The sequence below is a fragment of the Talpa occidentalis genome, unplaced genomic scaffold, assembly GCF_014898055.3.
Source record: "Talpa occidentalis isolate TD23 unplaced genomic scaffold, MPIMG_talOcc4v2.1 talOcc4.6, whole genome shotgun sequence".
Classification (NCBI taxonomy): Eukaryota; Metazoa; Chordata; class Mammalia; order Eulipotyphla; family Talpidae; genus Talpa; species Talpa occidentalis.
This window is the reverse complement of record NW_023604972.1, coordinates 54,751,421-54,774,039: the sequence shown is the minus strand read 5'-3', so window position 1 is coordinate 54,774,039 and position 22,619 is coordinate 54,751,421. Positions and strand designations below refer to the sequence as shown.

General features: G+C 38.0%; 1 protein-coding gene across 9 annotated transcripts in view; it reads left to right on the top strand.

The window, feature by feature from the left end:
• The window catches only part of ABCG2 (ATP binding cassette subfamily G member 2 (Junior blood group)), a 160,440-nt gene extending 150,559 nt beyond the window's left edge, over nt 1–9,881 (top strand). For 8 of the 9 annotated variants that reach the window (XM_054688217.1, XM_054688215.1, XM_054688214.1 and 5 more), the window contains one exon: nt 5,963–6,267. In XM_054688217.1, the coding sequence (XP_054544192.1) occupies nt 5,963–6,134 (172 nt within the window). In that variant the 3' untranslated portion in view covers nt 6,135–6,267. Of the gene's footprint in view, nt 1–5,962; nt 6,268–9,596 lie in introns of those variants that run through there. The other variant, XM_037529852.2, reaches the window with a different exon arrangement.
• Nucleotides 9,882–22,619: the final 12,738 nt, after the last annotated feature.

Sequence of the window (22,619 nt, the reverse complement as noted above, 5' to 3'; positions counted from 1 at the left end):
AAGACACCCACAGTCCTTTCACCATAATCCATTGGGACTATTCCCACTTTGATCTCCACCCTCCTTTTGCTCCTGGGGTAGCCTTAATCTTACAGTCAGAAATCTGGGCTATTTTTGGTTTGGTTTTGTCTGACACTTTGTTTTACCTTTCTATATTCCACATTGAGTGAAAAAATCTGGTATTTGTCTTTCTTCTAGCTTATTTTGTGTAACGTAATCCATCCAGTTCCACACATGTTGTTGCAATTAGCAAAAATTCATCTATTTTATAGCTGCATAATATTCCATTGTGCATATATTACCACATGTTCGTAATCCACACATCTGATGTTGGGCACTTAGGTTGGTTTCATAACTTGACTATTTAAATAGTGCTGCACTGAACATAGGAATGCATATAGCTATCTGAATTAGTGCTATTGCATTTGTTCAGTATGATACCTAGGAGTGGGATTACTATGTTGTCCCTCTAAATCTCCCCCAAAATATCTATTTTTGATATTTTGAGAATCAATACTGTTTTTTAGTCTACATTCCTTAGCTCCTTTGTCATAGATAAACTGTACATGTAAATGTACAACAGTGTGAGAGGATTCCTTTTTCTCCGCATCCTTGCCAACACAGATTGCTTCTGATCTGTATGATAATAGGCCATTCTCATTATAGCTTTGATTTCCATTTCCCGTATAATAAGTGATGTCGAGCATTTTTTTCATGTGCCTGTTGCCCATCTCTATATCTTCTTTAGAGAAAGATCCATTTAGCTCTTCTACCTATTTGTTTCTTGTTGAGTTGTATGGCTTTTTGGATTTTAGTCCTTGTCAGATATATGATCCACACATATTTTCTCCCATTCAGTAAAGTTTCTTTTTGTTTTAATGATAGCTCTTCATTGTGCAGAGGCTTTTTAATTTGATATAGTCCCATTTGTTTAATTTTGCCTTTGTTTCCCTTGTTTTTGCAGTAGAGTCCCTGAAGACAGAGTCGTGACGTGTTTGCCTATGTTTTCTTCTATTTGTTTTGTGGTCTAAAGTCTTAGATCCAAATTTAAATTCATTGCACATTACTTTTATATATAGTAAGGCAGTGGTCAACTTTCATTCTTTTGTATGTGATTGTCCAGTTTTCCCAACACTATTTTTCGAAGAAATTTTCCTTTCTCTATTGGATACACTTAGCTCCTTTGTCATAGATTAACTGTACATATAAATGTGAGTTATTTCTGAGTTCTGAATTATATTCCATTGTTTGGTATATATTTTTATTACAATGCCATACAGTTTTGGTTACCTTAGTGTTGTAGCATAACATGAAGTGTGAAAGTATGATGCTGCCATTTTTTTCTTTGTTGTTAGGATTGCTTTGGGTATTCAATGATCTTTTGTGGTTCCAGATGCATTTCAGCTGTTTGTTCTATTTCTTTAAAGTATGCCATTGAAACTGTGACAGGGATTGCAACAAATCTGTATATTGTTTTGGACAAGGTGTCTATTTTAACAATGTTAATTCTTCTAACCCATGAGCAGGGGTTACCTATCCATTTCTTTGTGTCCTCCATTTCTTTTTCTTTTATTTCTTTTTCTTTGTAGCTTTTGTATAGGTGTTCCACCTAATTTCTTAGGTCTATTCCTAGGCATTTACTTATTTTTGATATGATAGTAACTGGGATTGTTACTCTTTCTTGTAATTTTTGTTTGCATATAGGTGTGCAATTGGTTTTTGTAAATTGATTGTGTAGTATGACACTTTACTGTCTTATTATTTCTAATAGCTTTTTTTTTAGTGGAATCTTTAATTATATAATCATGTCATATGCAAATAGTGATAGTTTTACTTCTTTTCCAATTTGGATTCTTTTTCTTTCCCTTGCTCTAGCTAGGACTTCCAACATTATGTTGAATAGTAGTGGTGAAAGTGAACATCTTTATTGTACTTGATTTTATTTTTTTTAAAGATTTATTTTTTTATACATACAAGAACTGGGGTACAGGCCAGAGGTGCAAGGGCTGAGAGGATTCACCAGAGACAGAGTGAGGAACTGAACAGGCAGATTGACTGAAATACACTGCTGAGGGGAGCAGTAGGTGAGACAGGAGAGGTCTGCTGAGCCTTGTGGGTTAGCTCCTTGACCAGGGATTGAACTCATGCTGCAGTGGCTGTGGATAGCTTTATAGTGCTGCAACTTAATTCCTTGTGCCACCAGGGAGGCCCTGTACCTAATTTTACAGGAACAGATTTTATTTCTCACCATTTAGTATGATGTTAGGTTTGTCATAGATGGTTTTTATTATGTTTAGATATGTTACTATTATTCCTATTTTGGGAGGTTTTACTCATAAATTGATACTGAATTTTATGCTTTGTCTGCATCAGTTGATTGATCATATGAATTGTATCTTTCTTTTGTTGATGTGAGTTGCATTGACTGATTTTCTGACTTGAACAATCCTTGTATCCAACTTGGCCATGATGTATGATTCATTTATATTGTTGAATTTGGTTTTATAAGATTTTATTGAGAATTTTTCATAAATATTGATCTTGGAGATTGGTCTGTAGTTTTCTTTTTTTGTGATGTCCTCATCTGTTTTTGGTAAAAGACTAATTTTGGTCTCACAAAGTATATTGAAAGCATCCTTTTTCCTTAATTTTTAGGAAGAATTTTAGAAAGGTAAGTATTAGTTCATCTTTGAAGCTTTGGTAGAACTTACTATTAAAACTGTCTGGTTCCTTTTTTATTTAGAAGAATTTTGATTACGGTTTCATTTCCTTGCTTGAGTCAGTCACGGAAGTTTGTATACTAAGAACATTCATTTTTTTCTTGGTCATTTGATTTATTGGCATGTAGATGCTCATAGTAGTCTCCTATGATTCTTGGTATTTCTGAGGTGTCTCTTTCATTTCTGATTCTATTTATTAGAGTTTTCTCCCATTTTTACATAGTGAATTTAGCTGGAGATATGTCTATCTTGTTAATTTTTTCAAAGAACAAGGTTTTGTGGTCATTGATTTTCTGGATTGTCTTTCTATTTCTGTATCACTTATATCTGTTTTAATTTGCTATATTTTCTCCCTTCTATGGAATTTGGTTTTATTGTTTTCTTATTTTCTTAAAGTGTAAAGTTAGATCATTTATGTAATTTATTTCTTTATTTCTTGATGTGGGCTTGTTTGCTATATACGTCCCTCTTAGTACTGCTTTTCCTACATTCCTCCATAGGTTTTAGTAGCTCACGTCTTATTTTTCACTTATCTCCAATTTAATTTGTTTTTTATTTCCTATTAACATAATAGTCATTCACTAGAATATTAGAGATGTTTCCTGCTTTCATTTTATGCTTCCTTTCTAGTATGATAATTTTCTTATCAGAGAAGATAATGATATGATTTCAATTTTCATGAGTTTATTGACACTTGGTTTGTGACCCAATGTGTGGTATTCTGTAGAATGTTCCATATGCACTTGAGAAGATTGTGAACTCAGCTTTTTTTTTTTTATTTTTTTATTTTTTGGTGGGAGAGAGCATTGTCCTATAAATGTTTATTAAGTCCATGTTGTCTATTTCCCTATTGACTGTTGTTTCCTTGTTGATTTTCTATTTAGTCCTTCTGGCCACTTGTGAAAGTGGGGTGTTGTAGTCCCCAACCATTGTAATGTTGTCACTGTTTTAAGATTTGACATAATTGCCTCATATATTTTGATGCTCCTTTCTCTGGTATATATTTTGGGTTGTCAGAAAAGTCATGACACATATTTGCATAGATATCAGAAAAAAATACATTATGACTTTTCCGACAATCCAATATATTGATGAGTTTCACATCTTCCTGATGTATTGATCTTTTAACTATTATATAATGTCCAGCCCTGTCTCTCATTATCTTTTTCTAAAGATTTATTTATTTATGCATACAAGAACTGGGGTACAGGCCAGAGGTGTGGAGGGTGAGAGGATTCAACAGGAGCAGAACCTCCGGTTGACTGAAATACACTGCTGAGGGGCGCAGTGGGTGAGTCAGGAGAGGTCTGCTGAGCCATGTGGGTATTACCTTGGCCAGGGATAGAATTCATGCTGCTGTGGCTGTGAAAAGCTTCATAGGTTACGTCTTAACCCCTTGCACCACCAGGGAGGCCCCTCTCATTATCTTTTTTTAATCTGGAACTGTATTTTATCTGATATAACTATCCCTGCCTTTTGGGGGTCCTATCTGCTTGTAAGATTGTTCTTCAACCATTTGCTTTATGCCTCTGTTTATCTTCAGAGCACAGGTTGGTCTCCTGGATATAGTGGTAAGTTGGGTTTTGTTTTGTGTTTCTCCAGTCACCATGTGTCTTCTTATTGGTGCTTTTAGCCCATTTAAATTATTGATACCTCAAGGTGATGCTTGATACATAAAGCTTTGCTGCTGTCATTTTGTTTTTAGTTTTCTGGTTCTATCTATTGTTCAATTTTTTTTTGTGGATATCTTTTCGCTTTTGTAAGTAGGAATGCTCCTTTCAACATTTCCTATAGGGAAGTTTAGTGTTTGCAAATTCCTTCAGCTTCTGTATATCCCAGAAGGCATTTATCTCCCTAATATCTGAAGGGAAATATCTGAAATCTTACTGTCAATTTTTATCACTAAGGTAGTTTAAATATGCTATTTCATTTTCTCCTTGTGTGTAGGGTTTCCTCAGAGAATTCTGATGAAAGTCTGAATACCTTTATAGGTTATCTGCTATTTCCCCCTAATCATCTTCAAATTCTTTCTTTGTCTTGAACTCTTGGAAGTTTTATAACTATTTGTCTTGTTCTAGGTCTCATTACAGTTAGATAACCTGGTATTCTTTTAACTTCTTTGTCCTGTATATTTACTTTCTTTGCTCAGTTTGGGAAGTTTTCTTCTATTTTTTCTTTGGATAAGTTCTCTTTCCCTCTCTTTCTTCTTCTTTGGAATACCAGTTATTTTTATCTTGTCTTTTCTATTGAAGTTGGATAGTTCCCAAAGTGTTTCTTCATTTTTCTTTTCATTGTGTTTCTGTTCTTCTATCAGGGTTTTTTGTGCATTATTATCTTAAAGGACATGGTGATCCTCCATTTGCTTCTACTTTGCTTCCATATCATCTCCACAATATTTTATCTCCTCTATTGACCTTTTCACTTCTGCATCTGTTATTTTCTCATTTAAATCTTCAATTTCTATTTCCTATTCAATAATTTTGTTTCTCAGGTCATTCATTAGGTTTTTGTTGGGTTTTTTTTTTTTTTCAGTTTTCTCATATTTTTGATCACCTGTGTTTTCTTTTATTTCTTTGAATTTCTTGATCATTATAAATCTCTGTCTGCTAGGAAGATAAAATCTTCCATGTATTTATAGTTGGACTCTGGATTGTTATTCTCTCCTTTTGTAACTTATTGTTTTGAGATTTCAAGATTCCATGTGTTATATCTTTCTTTGTATGCATATTTTGCTGCCTTATATTTCACTGTTTTTTTTTTTTTTTTTTTTTTAAAGTACCATAATCTGTAACAGTCACCTGGAGATTTGCATTACTTGCACTTTTCAGCAGTTTGCAGTGTGGTTTTATGTGATTTTCTGGAGGGTTTTTTTTTTTTTTCCCTTTTGTGGATTATTTAGGTTTCTGGATGCATGTTCTTGCAGTCACTGTGTCAGTGTGTGTAATACAAGTGTGTAGGAATCCAGCTATTGGTGTGAATGCTTTATGGGGAATGTATTTGTGGCACCAGTGATCCAATCTCTCTGGGGTTTCAGACCCCAGCCTCTATAATCTGTGTGCCATCAGTGTGCTTCATGAGGTCAATTCCATATCTTTGGTGTGGGGGTAGGTGGTGTGCAGTGTAGAAGAGTGTCCTTGTTCTTTTCATTGGTACCTGACCTGTGGGGAGCACACCAGCTCCTTACACATTTTCCCCCTCAGCCAATGGTGTATGCATCCACATAATTCAATTTTCTCCTCCAGGGTGTTGGCACAGTGGCAGGACTGCAATATGTATGGCAGCCTTCCCACCCCAGACCATAAAGCTTTCAGGTATTTCCCTCCAACCACCTGTTATTTAATGAAGCATAAATCCCTGAGAGTCTTTTCTGGTGTAGACCATTCTGACCCTAAAGCAAAATATTTTGATCTTTGAACTTTATGGAACATTTTAATGATTTTTGCTTAATGCAGCAGCATTACCATCCTATTTTTACTGGTTGATATATGACTGTCAGGGCTAATCATTACTTTTTTTTATTTCAGTACATTTCCTTTTTTTCACATAACTCAGGTTTACTTTTCCTATATTGTTCTGTATACTCTTTTCCTTCATTATACAAATAAATATAGACCTAGTCATGTTACATAAAACATACTTAACATAAGAAACAAAACAGCCAAAAATATTAATAGCTTTAAAAGATTACTAAGAATCAAAATATATCCTATTACATTTGTTCTCCCGTTTTATTACAATCATTGAGAGCTCTTTTTTATTACTGTGATAAGAAACACGTTAAATTTGTCATCTTAAATATTTTCAAGTGAAAGAACATTTTTTAAAGTATAAGTCTTAAGGCATAAAATAAAATATAGAGATTTTCTTCAGAATGTGAATTTTTTTTTGAATTTGGTTATTTTGGATGTCAGAAGAATGCATATGTCAGAGAGAATAAATTAGTTACTATTTTTGAAATCAAAGAATTCTTAGGAATAAGTGAATTTTAATTATAATTTATGTCCTTCAGTTCCTGAACTTTGAAAGAAAAGTGCAAGAAAACTGTTATAGATTGTTCCTTGACTTGTTGGGTGAAGCAGTAAGAGAGAAAAAGATAATGGGTTAAAAAAAAAGACAGAATCAATATGGAGGCATTTGCGGTAACATCACTGAGACCTATTACCTAATCTGACTGCAGTTTCAACCTCCCCCAAGAATATAGTCTTAACTGGTCATTATGGAAATTCTGGTCACCACCAAAGAAGTAACCTTTCCATTCACCAAGGGAAATTGACATCACAAGACATTTTTCCATTTCTTATAGGTAGTTACCTAAGTCTGAAATAATTCCCTCTTTCTTACCTCACCCGTTTTCTACCTAAAAAAAATTCATTTCCTACAACTTTTTGCAGCGCTTTTTTACATTACATGATATGCTGCCTGATAAATGAATTATTTGATAAAGTCAATTAGAATGTTAAAATTAACTTGTTGGATTTTGTCATGTAACAGTAGGTTGAAGAGAGAGTTTTTGAATAGGGAGTGTACATATTTATCTGTTTGTTTTTGATGTGTTCTCCCTCCTTTATGGTTGTTAAATAGGAATTTTATTAACCTCAATACTATCTACATGTTTGAAAAGTCGAATTACTCATATTTTTAAGTACATAGTTTGGACACCCCAGGGCTTGCTCAGTGGGTCCCAGAACAGATTAGATTGCAGATATGGAGACTACATGCATTTAAAAGCATGGGCTCCTACCAACACTGATGTACTGACAGTCACTACTGATGTCTGCACTTTCAGCAGTAGGGGTTGGTTGAACTCTGTGCATGTTGTACTGTCCTTTGAGAAGAACAACCTGTCACATGTTGGTAAGTCGATGACATGCAAGGTCTTTATGATGCCTGAAGTCTGTGAGGATTGCTGTTGGGCTATGGGTCTTACTGGAGATACTACCTTTATAGAAAGTCTATGCTTTTTGTTTTATTTTGTTATTTTGTTTTACATTCTTTTGTGACAGAACTATATGTGTTTTATGATACCTCTTGTACCGTGTCTAAATAATTTTTCTTTTGGATGTAGCAGAAGGTTGTGAATATCGTTGGTTTCAGAGCATCTCTTAGTCATTGCGTTATTAAATATTTTGGCTGGTATTCATGGTAAAAAATACATTTCAAAATAAATCCCATTATTTTTGTACACATAAACATATAATCCAAACAAGTTTCATGTGGTGTATTATGAAAGTTATTTTGAAAATAGAGTTTGAGTAAAATTTTTATTGGTCCACCAATGTAATAAAGTGCATATACAATTAAAAATATTTTCAAAAAGTTACATAGTTTAACATGCCCTTCAATTATTTTTAATGTCCTGGTTTAAAAAATTAAATGGTTGCTTTACCTACCTCACATGGAAATCATAAAGATTAAATAAAGTTCTTTGTACTTACATTGCATTTCATGTTCTTTGTTTTATATACCCTTACAGTCTTTGAATTCTCTTTGTATGTGGGAATGGGAATTTCTTTTAGCTTTAAAATTTTATGAATCATGATTGTTTGTATTTCACTGTCCATTTTTCAACTACCTTCAAGAAGAGCCAAGTTCACTTTTAACATCCTTGGTATGATTCTATAACTTCTTTAACTTGTATTAGTATAAAAATACTTTGAATCGTCTAATATGCAGATTTGAACTCAAAGCTGCTAAGATCAAGGAAAATGTATTTTGAAAGAAGGAAGGTCAGCCTTTGACTTGTCTACCTGGTTGGTTTTGTCTATTTTACATTTTGTTTTGGTTCGTGAGAGTGGGACAGAGAGGATTTCTTTATTCCATAGACCAGAAGGTGACAGACAATCTCTGTGAAGGCTTCTTTAATAAATACTTTGCAGTCTTTGCGTCCTTTAAAAATTTTTTTTATCATTCTATTTTTTATTTTATTTTATTTTTTAAATATTTTATTTTATATAATTCTCACATCATTTTTCATCTTTGTACAATGTATGCATTTTCATTTTGGTTATATTCCTCATACAATTTTTAATGATTTTCAAGAATGTAAAGGAATTTAAAATCGTTCTTGAAAATCGTTAAAACTGGTTCTTAGCTCAATGGCTATGTGACACAGGCAGGGGAACCAGATCTGTCCTGCAGGCCAGAGTTTGTAGAGAGATCTCTGCCAAACAGTTATTCTGCTTCCTGTGAAATCATAATTAAAATGATAAACCGGATTTCTAAGAAATTGCTGCTAATTTTATTAAAATATTTGATCTTCAAGATAGTATATTGAAACTCTCTCAGCCTAATAGAATAAATATATTGCTTCTTTATTTATTTATTTATTTTTTATAGAGGCATGGTTTTTATTTATTTATTTGTTTGTTTGTTTGTTTTGTTTATACATGCACTGGGTACAGTCAGAAGCCGGGAGGGTGAGAGAATTCACCAGAGCCAGAGCGGGGAGCAGAGCAGGCAGAAGGACCTAAGTACACTGCTGAGGGGAGCAGCAGGCGGCAGGAGAGGTCTGCGCGCCATGTGGGCCCCTCCTCCGGTGGTCGGGGAGCAGCTGGGGATCGAACCGGCGCCGCAGAGGCTGTGGGCAGCTTCGCAACCCAGCGCTCAACCGCTGCGCCACGGGGGAGGCCCAATATATTGCTTCTTAATACGTGACTCATCCCTTTAACTACTACTCCCTACTCTCCTTCTCCTATTCCAATCTTTTGTCAGAAGATACAAAAGTAAGCAGGTTTCTATATCTGGAATTAATTTTGAAGTTGCTCTGTCTGCACAGTCTCTGTGATAACATTAAGTATCGCTGAGAGGGGTTAGAGTGCAAGCTACCAGTTGCGATCAGGCCATGTTCAGGAGTTGGATTTCACTTTTATTTTTCAGGGCTTCTAAGGGGATTGCTATGATCTGAGGAATGAATTCATACTAGCCATCCTCGAAAGAGATCCATCAGCCAAAGCACCAGTTTACTAATTTAAATAGTAAAATGTTATGAAGACATTCACATGTGACATTCTTCTCTCAAGTATGAAACAGATCAGAGGATTCCCTGGTAAAGACAGAATTAGGATTTAAGGATAATTCAAAGTATTAAGTTCCATAGGAATTTGTGTGTCAAGCTATCCTGAATAGTTGTAACAATTCATTTTACCAAGACAGTGCAGGTGATTATCAGCATCCTCACTTCATTCTCAGAACTTAGTGTTTATCCTCAGTGGGAAAAAGATTCTAAAGAAAAAAATCAGGAAGTTTACCAAACATAGCTTCCATCTTGACCTTCTGCCTCTAAACTAAACAATAACTAAACTAAAAAGTGATTGCCTCATGCTGACTGATTGCCTTTTCATCTCCACATATCAACATATTACAGATTAAGATATATTCTAAATTGAAATAACTTTTATTTTCTATCCCATACACTTGTACTTACCTTTGCTGTTACCTAAGGTGGGGTTTCCCAAGCTAGTCATTAAGCATCCCTTAATCTGGGATGCTTATGTAAGAAAGCAAGGAGTGAAGGAAAGACTATGGTTCCCCGCCCCCACCCCTGCTGAGTTAAAATCTTCAAGGGGTGATCTGGTAATTCCATTTGAGTTGGGTTGTAATAAGCAATTAAAGCTAATTAACTTAGGGCCTCTCCTGGTGGCACAGGCGGTTGAGTGCAGCACTGTGAAGGTGTTCACAGCCTCTGCAGCGCAGGTTCAATCCCGGCCGGCCTGCGAGGGTCCCACGTGGCGCGGCAGACCTCTCCTGTCGCACCTGCTGCTCCCCTCAACAGTGTATTTCGTCAGTCTGCCTATTCTGTTCCCCACTCTGTCTCTGGTGAATCCTCTCACCCTCCCGCATCTCTGGCCTGTACCCCGGTTCTTATAAAAATAAATAAATCTTCAAAAAAAATTTTTTTAAAAGCTAATTAACCTATATTCAATATAATTTGATCTCTTTGAATCAATCACCAGGTAACAATTGTGTTCAAAGCCATATATTTTGTATAGTGTAGTGGCAGGAATGACCACTGAGCAGGTTTTCTGATATCCAGCAGACCAGGTAAAGGAGGAGTCAGGGTTCTCAGTGGTTTTTGCAGGTCTTTTATTGGGATTACCAGGCACACGGCAGGCAGGGGTGCTGGGGGTTCGGGAGGCTGGCAGTCCTCCCAGCCCCCAGCAAGTCTTCACTCTATCTGGGCTCTCCGGCCTTCTCTGCTTCTCTCTTGGCTTCTGTTCGTTCTCGACTTCTTGGCTTCTGCTGGCATCCCCGTGACGCTGACCTTAAAAGCCCTGTTTTAGCCCAGGTGAATCCCATCTACCTATGCCCACACCCTACTCCAGGTGCCCGCCATCAGGCATGCATTCAGGACCGCAAGGATCTGTCATCTATCCTGATGGCGAGAGGGCAGAAAAGCCTGACATTTTTCCTTACCCTACAATAGACATAAATGACAGGAATTACATTTAGAACCAAATGAGCTCATTAACACCACTTACTATTCAAACCTTTTTTTTGTTTATTCATAGTTTTATTTCTGTTCTCTTGTAGGGACATTTCACCATGTTACATATGTATTTATTATTTTCCAAAGTAGTGATTTCTTTTATGATTTATAATGTTGTCTTGATGGTTGGAAAGATATGAGGTCAACTGACTTCTTTGCAGTATTTTTTTTTTTTTAATTTTTTTTTTTATAGAGGCATGTTATTTATTTATTTATTTGTTTGTTTGTTTGTTTTGTTTATACATGCACTGGGTACAGTCAGAAGCGCGGGAGGGTGAGAGAATTCACCAGAGCCAGAGCAGGGAGCAGAACAGGCAGAAGGACCGAAGTACACTGCTGAGGGGAGCAGCGGGCGGCAGGAGAGGTCTGCGCGCCATGTGGGACCCTCCTCCGGTGGCCGGGGAGCAGCCGGGGATCGAACCGGCGCCGCAGAGGCTGTGGGCAGCTTTGCTACCCAGCGCTCAACCGCTGCGCCACCGGGGAGGCCCTTTGCAGTATTTTTTAAGGTTAATATGAATTGCAGTCTAAAGTCACATTTAAATTACTGTTATTGGAATTGAAGGAAAAATAAGACATTTGGGGATTATAAATCAAATTAGAGATGATAGGAATGTGAAGCAAATATTTAGATTATCATTTCATACATTTTCAGTCATTGCTTTTATTAAATTCAATTTTATTTTATTTTTTATATTTTTTTATTTTTTTACATCATTTTTTCATGTTTAAACAATATTTGCATCCCCCCACCCCCTCAGGTGTAGTCCCCATAGAGTTTCCTTCACTAATGTACCCGTGCACCATCACCTCAGTCCCCTGTTGTAAGGTCAGGAACGGACACAGTGCAGGTTTTCTATGATCCAGCAGACCGGGTAAAGGAGGAGTCAGAGTCCTCAGTGGCTTTTGCAGGTTTTTTATTGGGGTTCACCAGGCATATGGCAGGCAGGGGTGCTGGGGGACAGGGAGGCTGGCAGTCCTCCCAGCCCCCAGCAAATCCCTGGGCTCTCTGGGCTCTCTGCTTCTGCTTCTTTGCTTCTCTCTCGGCTTCTCCTTCAGCTTCTGCTGCTTCTTGGCTTCTTCTACTGCCATCCCCGTGAAGCTGCCCTTAAAAAGCACAGTCTTAGCGCAGGTGTACCCACTTCAGGTGCCCGCCATCAGGCATTCAGGGTCACAGGTTTCCCTCATCTATCCTGATGGCGGGAGGGCAGAAAAGCCTGATACCTTTTACCTTACCCTACACCTGTGCTCCTCCCTCCATCCCTCTGATCACTCTCCCTCCTCCTCCCCTGCAGTATGATTCTGATTTATAATTGTCCATTTTTGCTGTGTTGTGTTTTGTACTGTTACTATTTTTTTACACTGATGTCTTATTTGGTTCCACTATATTCCTGCTATAAGTGAATCAAACCTTTTTAACCAGCAGCATCATTTTATTACCCATAACTGCACAGAAGAGCATATATGTCTTTGATCAATGACAGCTGAAATTGTTGCTGCTTTGATGCAAGTGATGGCTAGCCCCTCAGTTTGACCTCTTTTCTTTGCCAACCAGCATGGACTTGACAGTACACTGTTTCAAGAATCCCAAATTACTCCATATTTTTCATTTTACAGAGGCGTAAACCTCAGTTTGAGAGACCTAGTCAAACAGTCACATAGCTTACTTCCTACCTAAGATTTGACTCTAATCCTGCAGTATTACCTGGGTGACTGACAAATAACCTTGGTGGGTCACTTTTGCAAAAGCCAGCATGTGGACAGTGGGCTTCAAATAGAAGTTATGATACCAGGTAAAACTGAGGGGTGTCCAGGGACTCCAGACTGTTAATAGAAAAGTTCCTTGTTACTCTTTCTAAGGGTTCATGCCCACCTGTAGGGTAAGGTAAAAAATCAGGCTTTTCTGCCCTCCCGCCATCAGGATAGATGAGGGAACCCTGTGGTCCTGAATGCATGCCTGATGGCGGGCACCTGAAGTGGGTACACCTGTGCCAAGACTGTGCTTTTGGGGGCAGCGTCATGGGGACGCCAGTAGAAGCCGAAAGAGAAGCCGAGAAAGAAATAGCAGAAGCCGAGAGAGAAGCAGAGAACGCCGGAGAGCCCAGATATAGTGAAGACTTGCTGGGGGCTGGGAGGCCTGTCAGCCTCCCGGCCCCCCAGCACCCCTGCCTGCCATATGTCTGGTGAACCCCAATAAAGGACCTGCAAAAAACCGCTGAGGACTCTGACTCCTCCTTTACCTGGTCTGCATGGGATCAGAAAACCTGCCCCGTGGCCATTCTTGTCCTTACACCACCCTATACATAAAAGTCAAACTTTAGTGTGCACAAAGATTTTTAATCAGTGAGAGGTTCAAAAGGAATAGAAGAGAAGAAAAGTTCAAGATACAGTCACCTGATCAAATTTGGAAATCAACCATCCCCTTATGGGCAAATGTTCAGCCAAACAGGCAGAGTCTAAAGCTGAGCTCCAAGGCCCCCCCAAAAAGAGGCACCTGACAAATCCAAGGCACCCTACCTGCAGAAATCAAAAGCAGGGGCTTGTTCAGGGACCAAAGGGCTGGGAGAGGAGGAAAGAATTAGGATTACCCACGCTGACTCCACCACCAGGTCAAAATGGTAGCTGCCGTAGGCTGTCAAGGGAGTGGAATTATATTGCTTGCCACAGCACTAAAGTGGGAAAAGCTCCAAGGCTGCGCTGCATCCCTTGGTTCCAGTGATCCCTTGGTTCCAGCCATGCTTTTTCATATTTGCAATGTCAAAAATTCACATGGTGAGCTCTTTGACAGCTAGAGAGATGTACTTAAAAGAAGTGTTTCGGAGGCTGTGAGGATAACACAGGGCTTCTAATCTCTGTGGTTACCCAGGCAAGTTTCCCTCTCCTCTTGTCATCTTCCACTCACCAGATGTGGCCTTGATTGGCTTCACTTACTCTGTATTTCTCATCCATGGAATAGGGATTCTAATATATCTACCTCCATAGGAGCATGAAAATTAATTACGGTAATGCATGTAAAGTGCCTAGAGATACTTGGCTCATAGGATGAGCTCAATACATTTTAGCCACTATGGTTACATCTCAGAGGGCACCACACTGGTTATTAGCTTCATGCTAGTGCTAGTTCCTGGCTGACACTGTTTGCAAGGCTGGAGCACCATCTCCAGATGTGTTCTATGCTTTAAACCAGAGGAGGACAAATTATAATTTGCATCTACTCCTTGTTTTTATAAATAAAACTTTATTGAAATACAGTCATGCTCATTCACATTTGCAATGTCTGTGGGGCTAGTTTTGCACTACTGATGGCAAAGCAGATGTGACATAGAACATTTTGGCCCATAAAGCCCAAAATTTATTAGTTGATCTTCTATGGGAAGTTTGTAGACCTTTGCCATTACCCAAGAGTGCCTGCTCCCAACAGAATTCATATGCTTGTATACCAAGTGATAATGGCTTCTCTATAAAATTCCCATTAGCCTACTCCTAGAATCTATGCTTCCTGTCTCTGCAGCTTTAAGTTCTGCTGCATTGGAGCTCCCAAATCCTCAAGAATGGGGGTGGGGCATTTTCCACTGGAAATACAGGCTGTGTTCCACTGAATCTGCAATGATGTTTGCTACATAGTCACTGAGATTCTCACAAAATGGTAGAACAGCAGGAAAAGAAAGGAATGATCACATTCGTTGTCCCTGTTACAAGAGACTGGGCTTAGATGCTACATAACAGGGCAGAAAATTCACAGAGGTAAGTCAGTGGTTGCAGTGAACAGGCAATCCACAAACAACTCACGGTCTGATAGAGGATAAGGGAACTGAGGGCTTTGAAACCTCAGCAGTGAAGTTGTTGATGATTGCACCTGGAAAGGAGGCTAAGAGAGCGAGGAAAAGATGCTTCTGGTACTCTGTCATGTCTTCTCTGTGCACCTGCTATGTGCACAGCCGTGGGGACATTTTCCTCATATTGACAGCCTCCCTGCTCAAGCCCGAACCATAAATCTTTTCACTTGTCTGCCGCAAGACTTCTCCAAAGCTGAAAGAAACTGCTCAGTCCAAAGTACAAGTGTAACCTTTAAAGTGCAGGGGTATTAATGACCGCAGCACACCCCTTTCACCAATAGAAATCATGGTCAGTGGACAAATAACCTAGCATGTGCTCCCCAGCCTGGGGATTATGGGAGGTATTCTGCGGTGTTCTCAGAGGTGGAGCTGAGCTCTGGCCCCTTACAGAGACAACTTCAATGACACACATAGCCTCGACATTTCCTCCTTTCCTAGCTCACTCTCTGTTTCTACTCCAGTTTCCTAAAATGACCTTCCAAATAAATTATCTGAACCAAAATCCTTGTCTTGGTTTTTCTTTGAGAGGAATACAAACTAAAACTCATTCCCTTTAAGACCAGAAATAAGACAAGTATGCCTACTATCACTGCTACTCTCCAACATCATACTACGCTCATTTACAAATGAGATTGTTTTCTACATTGAAAACCCAACGATTAACCAACACAATCTATTGGCATTGGTAAAGGAGTGTGATGATCCAAGTTTCATTTATAAAAGATTAATAATTTTTCACTATATCAACAATAGGAAATGTAATGGAAAGCACAATTCTGTGTGTAATAGTAATAAAAACAAATTAAGGAAGTTCTAAATCAATGTAGAGTTATGTTCTGACATTATAAAGATGCCTGTTCTCCCTAAGCTCATTAATTCAATACAATTACAACTGAGTTTCAACAGGAAAATAAACATAAGCACAGAAATAGCCTAGTCAATTAAAAAGGCAAAAGAGTAGATCCCATATGAAGAACTTACTGCATATGAAGACATAGTGTACAAAGTCATAGTAATAAAAACCATTGTGCAGAAATACTTACAGATTGGTGTAAAAGGCTAAAGAATTAAAAAAAAAAGACACACATACACTAAACCTGAACTATATTAACACATCAGGGGTTATTATGAAAAATGGCTTTTTAGAAAGTGTTGAAAAAACTGGTTCATTATATGGGAAAAATTGCATATAGACTTTTATGCAAAGTTGATCTTAAGATGTATTAAATGTGAAAGGTGAAACTACAAGTTTAATAAATAAAAGGTTTATGTGTCATGAAAGTCTTTTTAAAACCCTCCAAACACAAATAATAAAGCAAAAAGAAAAAGAAAAAAAGAAAAGATGGATTTTACTACATGAAACTAGATAGACATAGACAAAGTTATCAGTTGGATAGGAGATTATTAACAAGGTCCCAAACTGATAAGGATTGATACTTAAACCATACTAGTAACTTTTGCAAAACAACAACAAAAAGACCTTGACACTGTGGTAAAATCAACAATGAACAAAAACATACTGGTTTCCCATTAGCTCAAACTGTAATACAGGTTTATGGGTTTGAATGGGAAATTTATGAAAAGAGAAACCCAAACGATAACCAACGATATGATGGATGTTCAACCTTATTAGGAACAGAGAAAGGAAAAATAAAATGCCACCTACCTTTAAAGCCATTCATTAACAAAGAGTAGAAAGCTGGATGGCACAGAACCTGCAAAGACATGGATACTTGCGTGCCGAGTGGAATTATAGGGGGGCAGTCTCACTGAAGGCCAAGTCAGCAGTTCTGAGTAAAGTTAAATATTTATGTATTTGAGACTCAGCACTCTGGTTCCTGTTACATACTTGTGCAGGAGCTCATGAAGAATCAATAAAGGAATTATTCACGAAGATTTTGAAACAGCATCGAAGCCTTCACTAGAGGGATGGATAAACAAAATACGACTGACTGCGCCCTAGGAAAATATTACATAATCATCATAACTGCAGAAGAAATACATCTTAATAACACAGTGTAGTAAGAAAAAAAGAACAAGATCTAGAATTTAGATGCACATAAACAACATACAGAATTTATTTTTCTAAATGAACTTCTCATAAAGGATCTCTATGGAGGAAATGGCAGAAATGGGTACAGTGTGGAGCTGAAGGAGAAAATGTAATAGGGATGAAGGATTTTGAAATGCTTCCGTTTATTGGATTGATGTAAGAAGCATATGGCACAACATATATAAAATCAACTTCAAAAATTATGCATATAGAGGGCTCTCTGGTGGCACAAGTTGTTAAGGCGCAACCTATGAAAGTATCCGCAGTCACTGCAGTACGAGTTCAATCCCCAACCAGGGAGCATCCCACATTCCCACATGGTGCAGCAGACCTCTCCTGACTCGCCTGTTGCTCCCCTCAGCAGTGTATTTCAGTCAGTCTGCCTGTTCTGTTCCCCACTCTGTCTCTGGTGAATCCTCTCACCCCCCACACCTCTGGCCTGTACCCCAGTTCTTGTATGCATAAATCATTTAATCTTTAAAAGATTATGCATATAGAAGGCATTGTATATTAGAAATCTTTTTTTGGGGGGGGTTAAAGATTTATTTATTTATTTACACAAGAGCTGGGGTACAGGCCATATGCACAGGAGGATGAGAGAATTCACCAGAGACAGAGTGGGGAACAGAACAGGCAGACTGGTGAAATACACTGCTGAGGGAAGCAGTGGGTGAGACAGGAGAGGTCTGCTGCACCGTGTGGGACCCTCGCAGGCGGCCAGGATAGAACCAGTGCTGCAGAGGCTGCCGACAGTGTCACAGCTCTGTGCTCAATCACCTGCACCACCAGTGGAGGACCTGACTCTCAATTTTTCCACACAGATATATTAGAAATCTTAATGGTGGAAAAAATTGACCGAAAAACCATTCTGCTTTATATGGAGACTTTGGAAAGATTTCTGCTTGGATTTATTCAAAAGAGGAGATTTCAGGGTAAAATAGAGAATGCATAATCATCTCTACAAAAATATTTTTATTTTAAACTCATAACATGGAGGACTTCTTTTCAAACCTTTAAAATATGCTTTGCTCCAATGTAAAAACAAGTATGTTTTGTTGACTTAAACAACAGACTTGAATAAAATAAGGCATTGGAAAATTTCATCTCATATGTGTTTCTGGTTTGCATGTTTTAAGTTCAAATTCTGGACCCAGGGTCTCCCCAGTGGCGCAGACGGTTGAACACAGTGCTGTGAAGCTCTCCACGGGCTCCTCAGCGCTGGTTCTATTCCAGGCTGGCCAGGGAAAATCCCGCATGGCAAGGCAGACCTCTCCTGCCTCGCCCACTGCTCCCCACAGCAGTGCTTTCGGTGTCTGCCTGTTCTGCTCCCCACTCTGTCTCTGGTGAATCCTCTCACCCTTCCACGACTCTGGTCTGTACCCCAGCTCTTGTATGAATAAATAAAATAAAATAAATAAAAATAAATCTTTTAAAAAAAAAAGCTGGACCCAGAGAAATAGATAAAAATTGCTAACACCTTTTTCTACATTTGCAAACTGTGCATTCCGTTCAGTGGCATGCCGATTTGTATGATATATTAAGAGTTTGATCGGTATAAAAATTACATTTGTGCTAACAGCATTCTAGTAACATTCAATATAACTCTTAGGGGTGAGTTTCATAGCATTTAGATTTTCTGGTAGTACTTGGAGCCTCCAAAGATTACTGAGTATTGCACTTATCAAAGATACTTTGTTTTCAAAACTTCTGAGTTTTTTTTTTTAAGATTTATTTATTTATTTATACAAGAACTGGGGTACAGGCAAGAGGCGCGAGAGGGTGAGAGGATTCACCAGAGACATAGCGGGGATCAGAACAGGTAGACTGATGAAATACACTGCTGAGGGGAGCAGCGGGCGAGACAGGAGAGGTCTGCTTCGCCATGTGGGACCCTCGCAGGCCGGCCGGGATCGAACCGGTGCTGCAGAGGTTGCGGACAGCTTCACAGCCCTGTGCTCAACTGCCTGTGCCACCAGGGGAGGCGCAAAAATTCTGAGAGTTTTTAACTTAGGTCATAATTGACATTTTCAAGATAGATCTTAATATGATCCTTCTATTTTGTAGATGACCAAACATTTCTGAATGTGTTTACTCCATGTGGTAGGTGCAAGTTAAAGATGCTCTATGTATACAATTTTTTCATTCCTCTGGGTGCAGTAAAGTCAGCTACCACCACCACCTCAATTGGATGCCCTAGTCGCCTTACTATTTATGTTGGGTGTTAAAGGATAATCTATCATTTTTACTACATCTTTGGGCCAACCCTATCTACAAGGGCATAAAATATTTCCTTCACTCAGTAGAAGAATCAGAAACACGTGAGAAAACACAGGTGAGTCATATGAACAAATGAAAACTGTAAGGAATTTTAAAATTGATTGCACTTTTTACTTATTGAATTGGCAAAAATTAATCTTTTCCAGTTTTATTCTGTGATCTTTGTTTTATACCCTTGAAACTGAAAACTACACCCATTAATATATCCCTTTTTTTCCTTTATTGTGGTAACATTGGTTTACAACATTGTATGTGATTTAGGGGAATAGGTTCTCATGTCCTCATACCCATCATCAAGCACACATAGTACTTTATCATCTGCCACTGGGCCCCGCCCTCCCTGTTCCCACCTCCCACCTCCAGTAGCCTCCATTCTGCAGTCAAAAATATCCCCATTTTTGGGCCTCCCCTGGTGGCGCAGGCGGTTGAGCGCAGTGCTGTGAAGCTGTCTGCAGTCTCTGCAGCGCCAGTTCGATCCTGGCCAGCTGGCAAGGATCCCACATGGCGCAGCAGACCTCTCCTGTCATGCCCGCTGCTCCCCTCAGCAGTGTGTTTCAGTCAGTCTGCCTGTTCTGATCCCCGCTCTGTCTCTGGTGAATCCTCTCACCCTCCCGCAAATCTGGCCTGTACCCTGGTTCTTGTGTAAATAAATAAATAAAAATCTTAAAAAAAAAACAAAAAACATTTTCTAAGGCTTTGAATGTATTTCTTTTTAAGCACTAGAAAAAATCACTAAAAAATCCTGTCTTTGGGGGAGACATTTGCAGTTCAGTATTTGTTCATTTTTGTGCTTTTCTTCTTTTTAAATTCAATTAAAACAATTTTGCTTAAAAAAAGAATTTCTTACGTGGACAGTTCAGCAAATCGACATTCATAATTTTGGCTCTTGTATAAATTGGTGCCAATTTTCTAAGGAATTGTTTGACAATTACATTTCTGGGAAGTTTTTTTATAAAGAATTCTGTAAGAAAATAATCTGAAATGTGAAAAATATTTATGCCTAAGTATGTGAGTCATAGTATTATCAGTTTTAATGAAAACCTGAAGCAATCAAATGTCCAATATCAGGGGAGGGGTGAATAAGTTTGGTTAATTCATAGAATGCACCACTCTGTAGTTATTAAAAAAATCAGGACACATGTCATGTTTGTGATAGAATATGAAAGAGCAGTACACAAAACTACACATAATATAGCTCCCATCACAACATACACACATACACTAGTTTATAGAAAAGACTTTTAGGTGATTTCAAATGAACATTTGGCAACATCAATCTCCTTTACTTACCTTTCAAAATTGACATCAGCAGGAATTCCTTTCCTTTTCGTTGATTCAACAGATCAGTTTTGTTGAGCAAGTTTCTGAACTAGCTATTTATATTACATTTTTCTATTTGTAATGGAAATTTTAGTTTTACCTTACTTTCACACAGATCTTATTTTTCAAAAAAATACTGCGAGGGAGACACAATATTAATTCCAAATTCCAAATGAGGAACTGAAGTTTTCAGCAAAACCAGATGTCTTGTCATGGTGACATGCCCCATAAGTAGAGAGAGAGGAAAAAAAAATCTTAGCTCATTGGTATTTTCCCTCTACTTTAAACCTCTCCCTGTTTGATGGGTGAGTCACTGAGTAGAACAACTCCGTCGGATGCCATTTGTATGGAATGCTCAGGGACTGGAAATCATAGTTGGTTCATGCATGATAACATGAAGTGGGCACTGTGTGTGCCTTGCCCATGACCTTTGTGTGTCTACTGACTTCTAACTACCAGTGCGTAGTTCTCTCTCTGGGGTTGCTCAGAAGCCAGGAAGGGTTGTTCTGTCTACTGGAAATGCTAGGGAATTACTACCATTCTCCCAAAGATGCCTTCCAACTCAAGTCTTACTTCCTGAGTTGTGTGTTCTATACTGTTAATCACAGTTTCACTACAGGAATTAAACTTTGACATTCTCCACTGTTAGCAAATCCGATGATATATCCTTTATTAACTGTCTACCCTTCCCTGCTTTCCCCATTCCACTATCCATGTTGTCTATGCTACCCAAGTAAACCACCTGCCAGAAAATCCTTGTTTCAGGATCTATTTCTGAAAGAGACTAAACCACCTTGCATGATAGCTCTGTGTTTAAAGGTTAATTAGTAACCTGAAATGTGCATGTAATGTAGTAAACACAGAAGAATAATATGTCGGTCATGATACTTTTGGACATATAGAGAGTAGATGACTTTTCCAAAGTCTAAAGTTTCACTAGTAGTCTCACTAGGCAAATGACCCAACTGCTTCTACTTAGACAACGCTTAGAGAACAAACAATTCTTACACCTGCTATGATATCAAGTCTTTATTAATAAGTAAAGTGCTCAATATTACATATTAATGAATCTCAATTGTTGAGAAAGATTGCATATGTAACATCTTTTTAATAATATCATTATAGAGGGGAGATGAAAGGGAAGGGATGAGTAGGGAATTCTATATGACTACAGAGGAAAGAAATATGTAATTTATAGGTAAAAAGAAAGAATTTAGCAAAATTTTATAGGGGACATGAAAAAACAGTATAAGTATTATAAAAAGACTTTATAGTGGCCAATATTAATATATGGCACACAGTCAATATACATGGATACCACATAAAGGCTGCACTTCAAATTGAAGTTTGTTTACATGTAACACAATGGTACACATACATAAATACATACACTCAATATCCCTGGAATGCAAACTTTAGTACCTAGTAATAAAGAACTTTGTGTAGCATATTCACAAAAAGTAAAAATGGAGATGAAGCTGTGGGAAATATTAAAGAGATTCAATGTGTAGCACTTCCATAGAAGTGGGTTTGTCTGCTCATGTTTCCACTGAACATTTGACTGACATACTCTACCAATTAAATGAATACTATGTGAGTATGAAACATAACATTTAAAAACAGGCCTCACTTCTATCTTTTCCAAGTAAGAGTCCAGCATCTGGCTTATCCCATTAGCTCTTAGAAAGTCATCTTACTCAAACTTCTGAAAAATATGATTTTTGCTTTTTATTGAGAAATAGATTTCTTCCCATAAATTTTGTAAGACCCTCTATAGTGGGGGAAAAAAGCTGCAAATTCAAACTGGCAGATAACTTTATATAATGGGTGGCCTTTCAATATCAAAACCTCCTTTTCATGAAATTGAACTCCACTTAGATTACAAATTCTAGTTTTGAAGCACCGGTCAAGAGTTTTTGAGTTACATATTT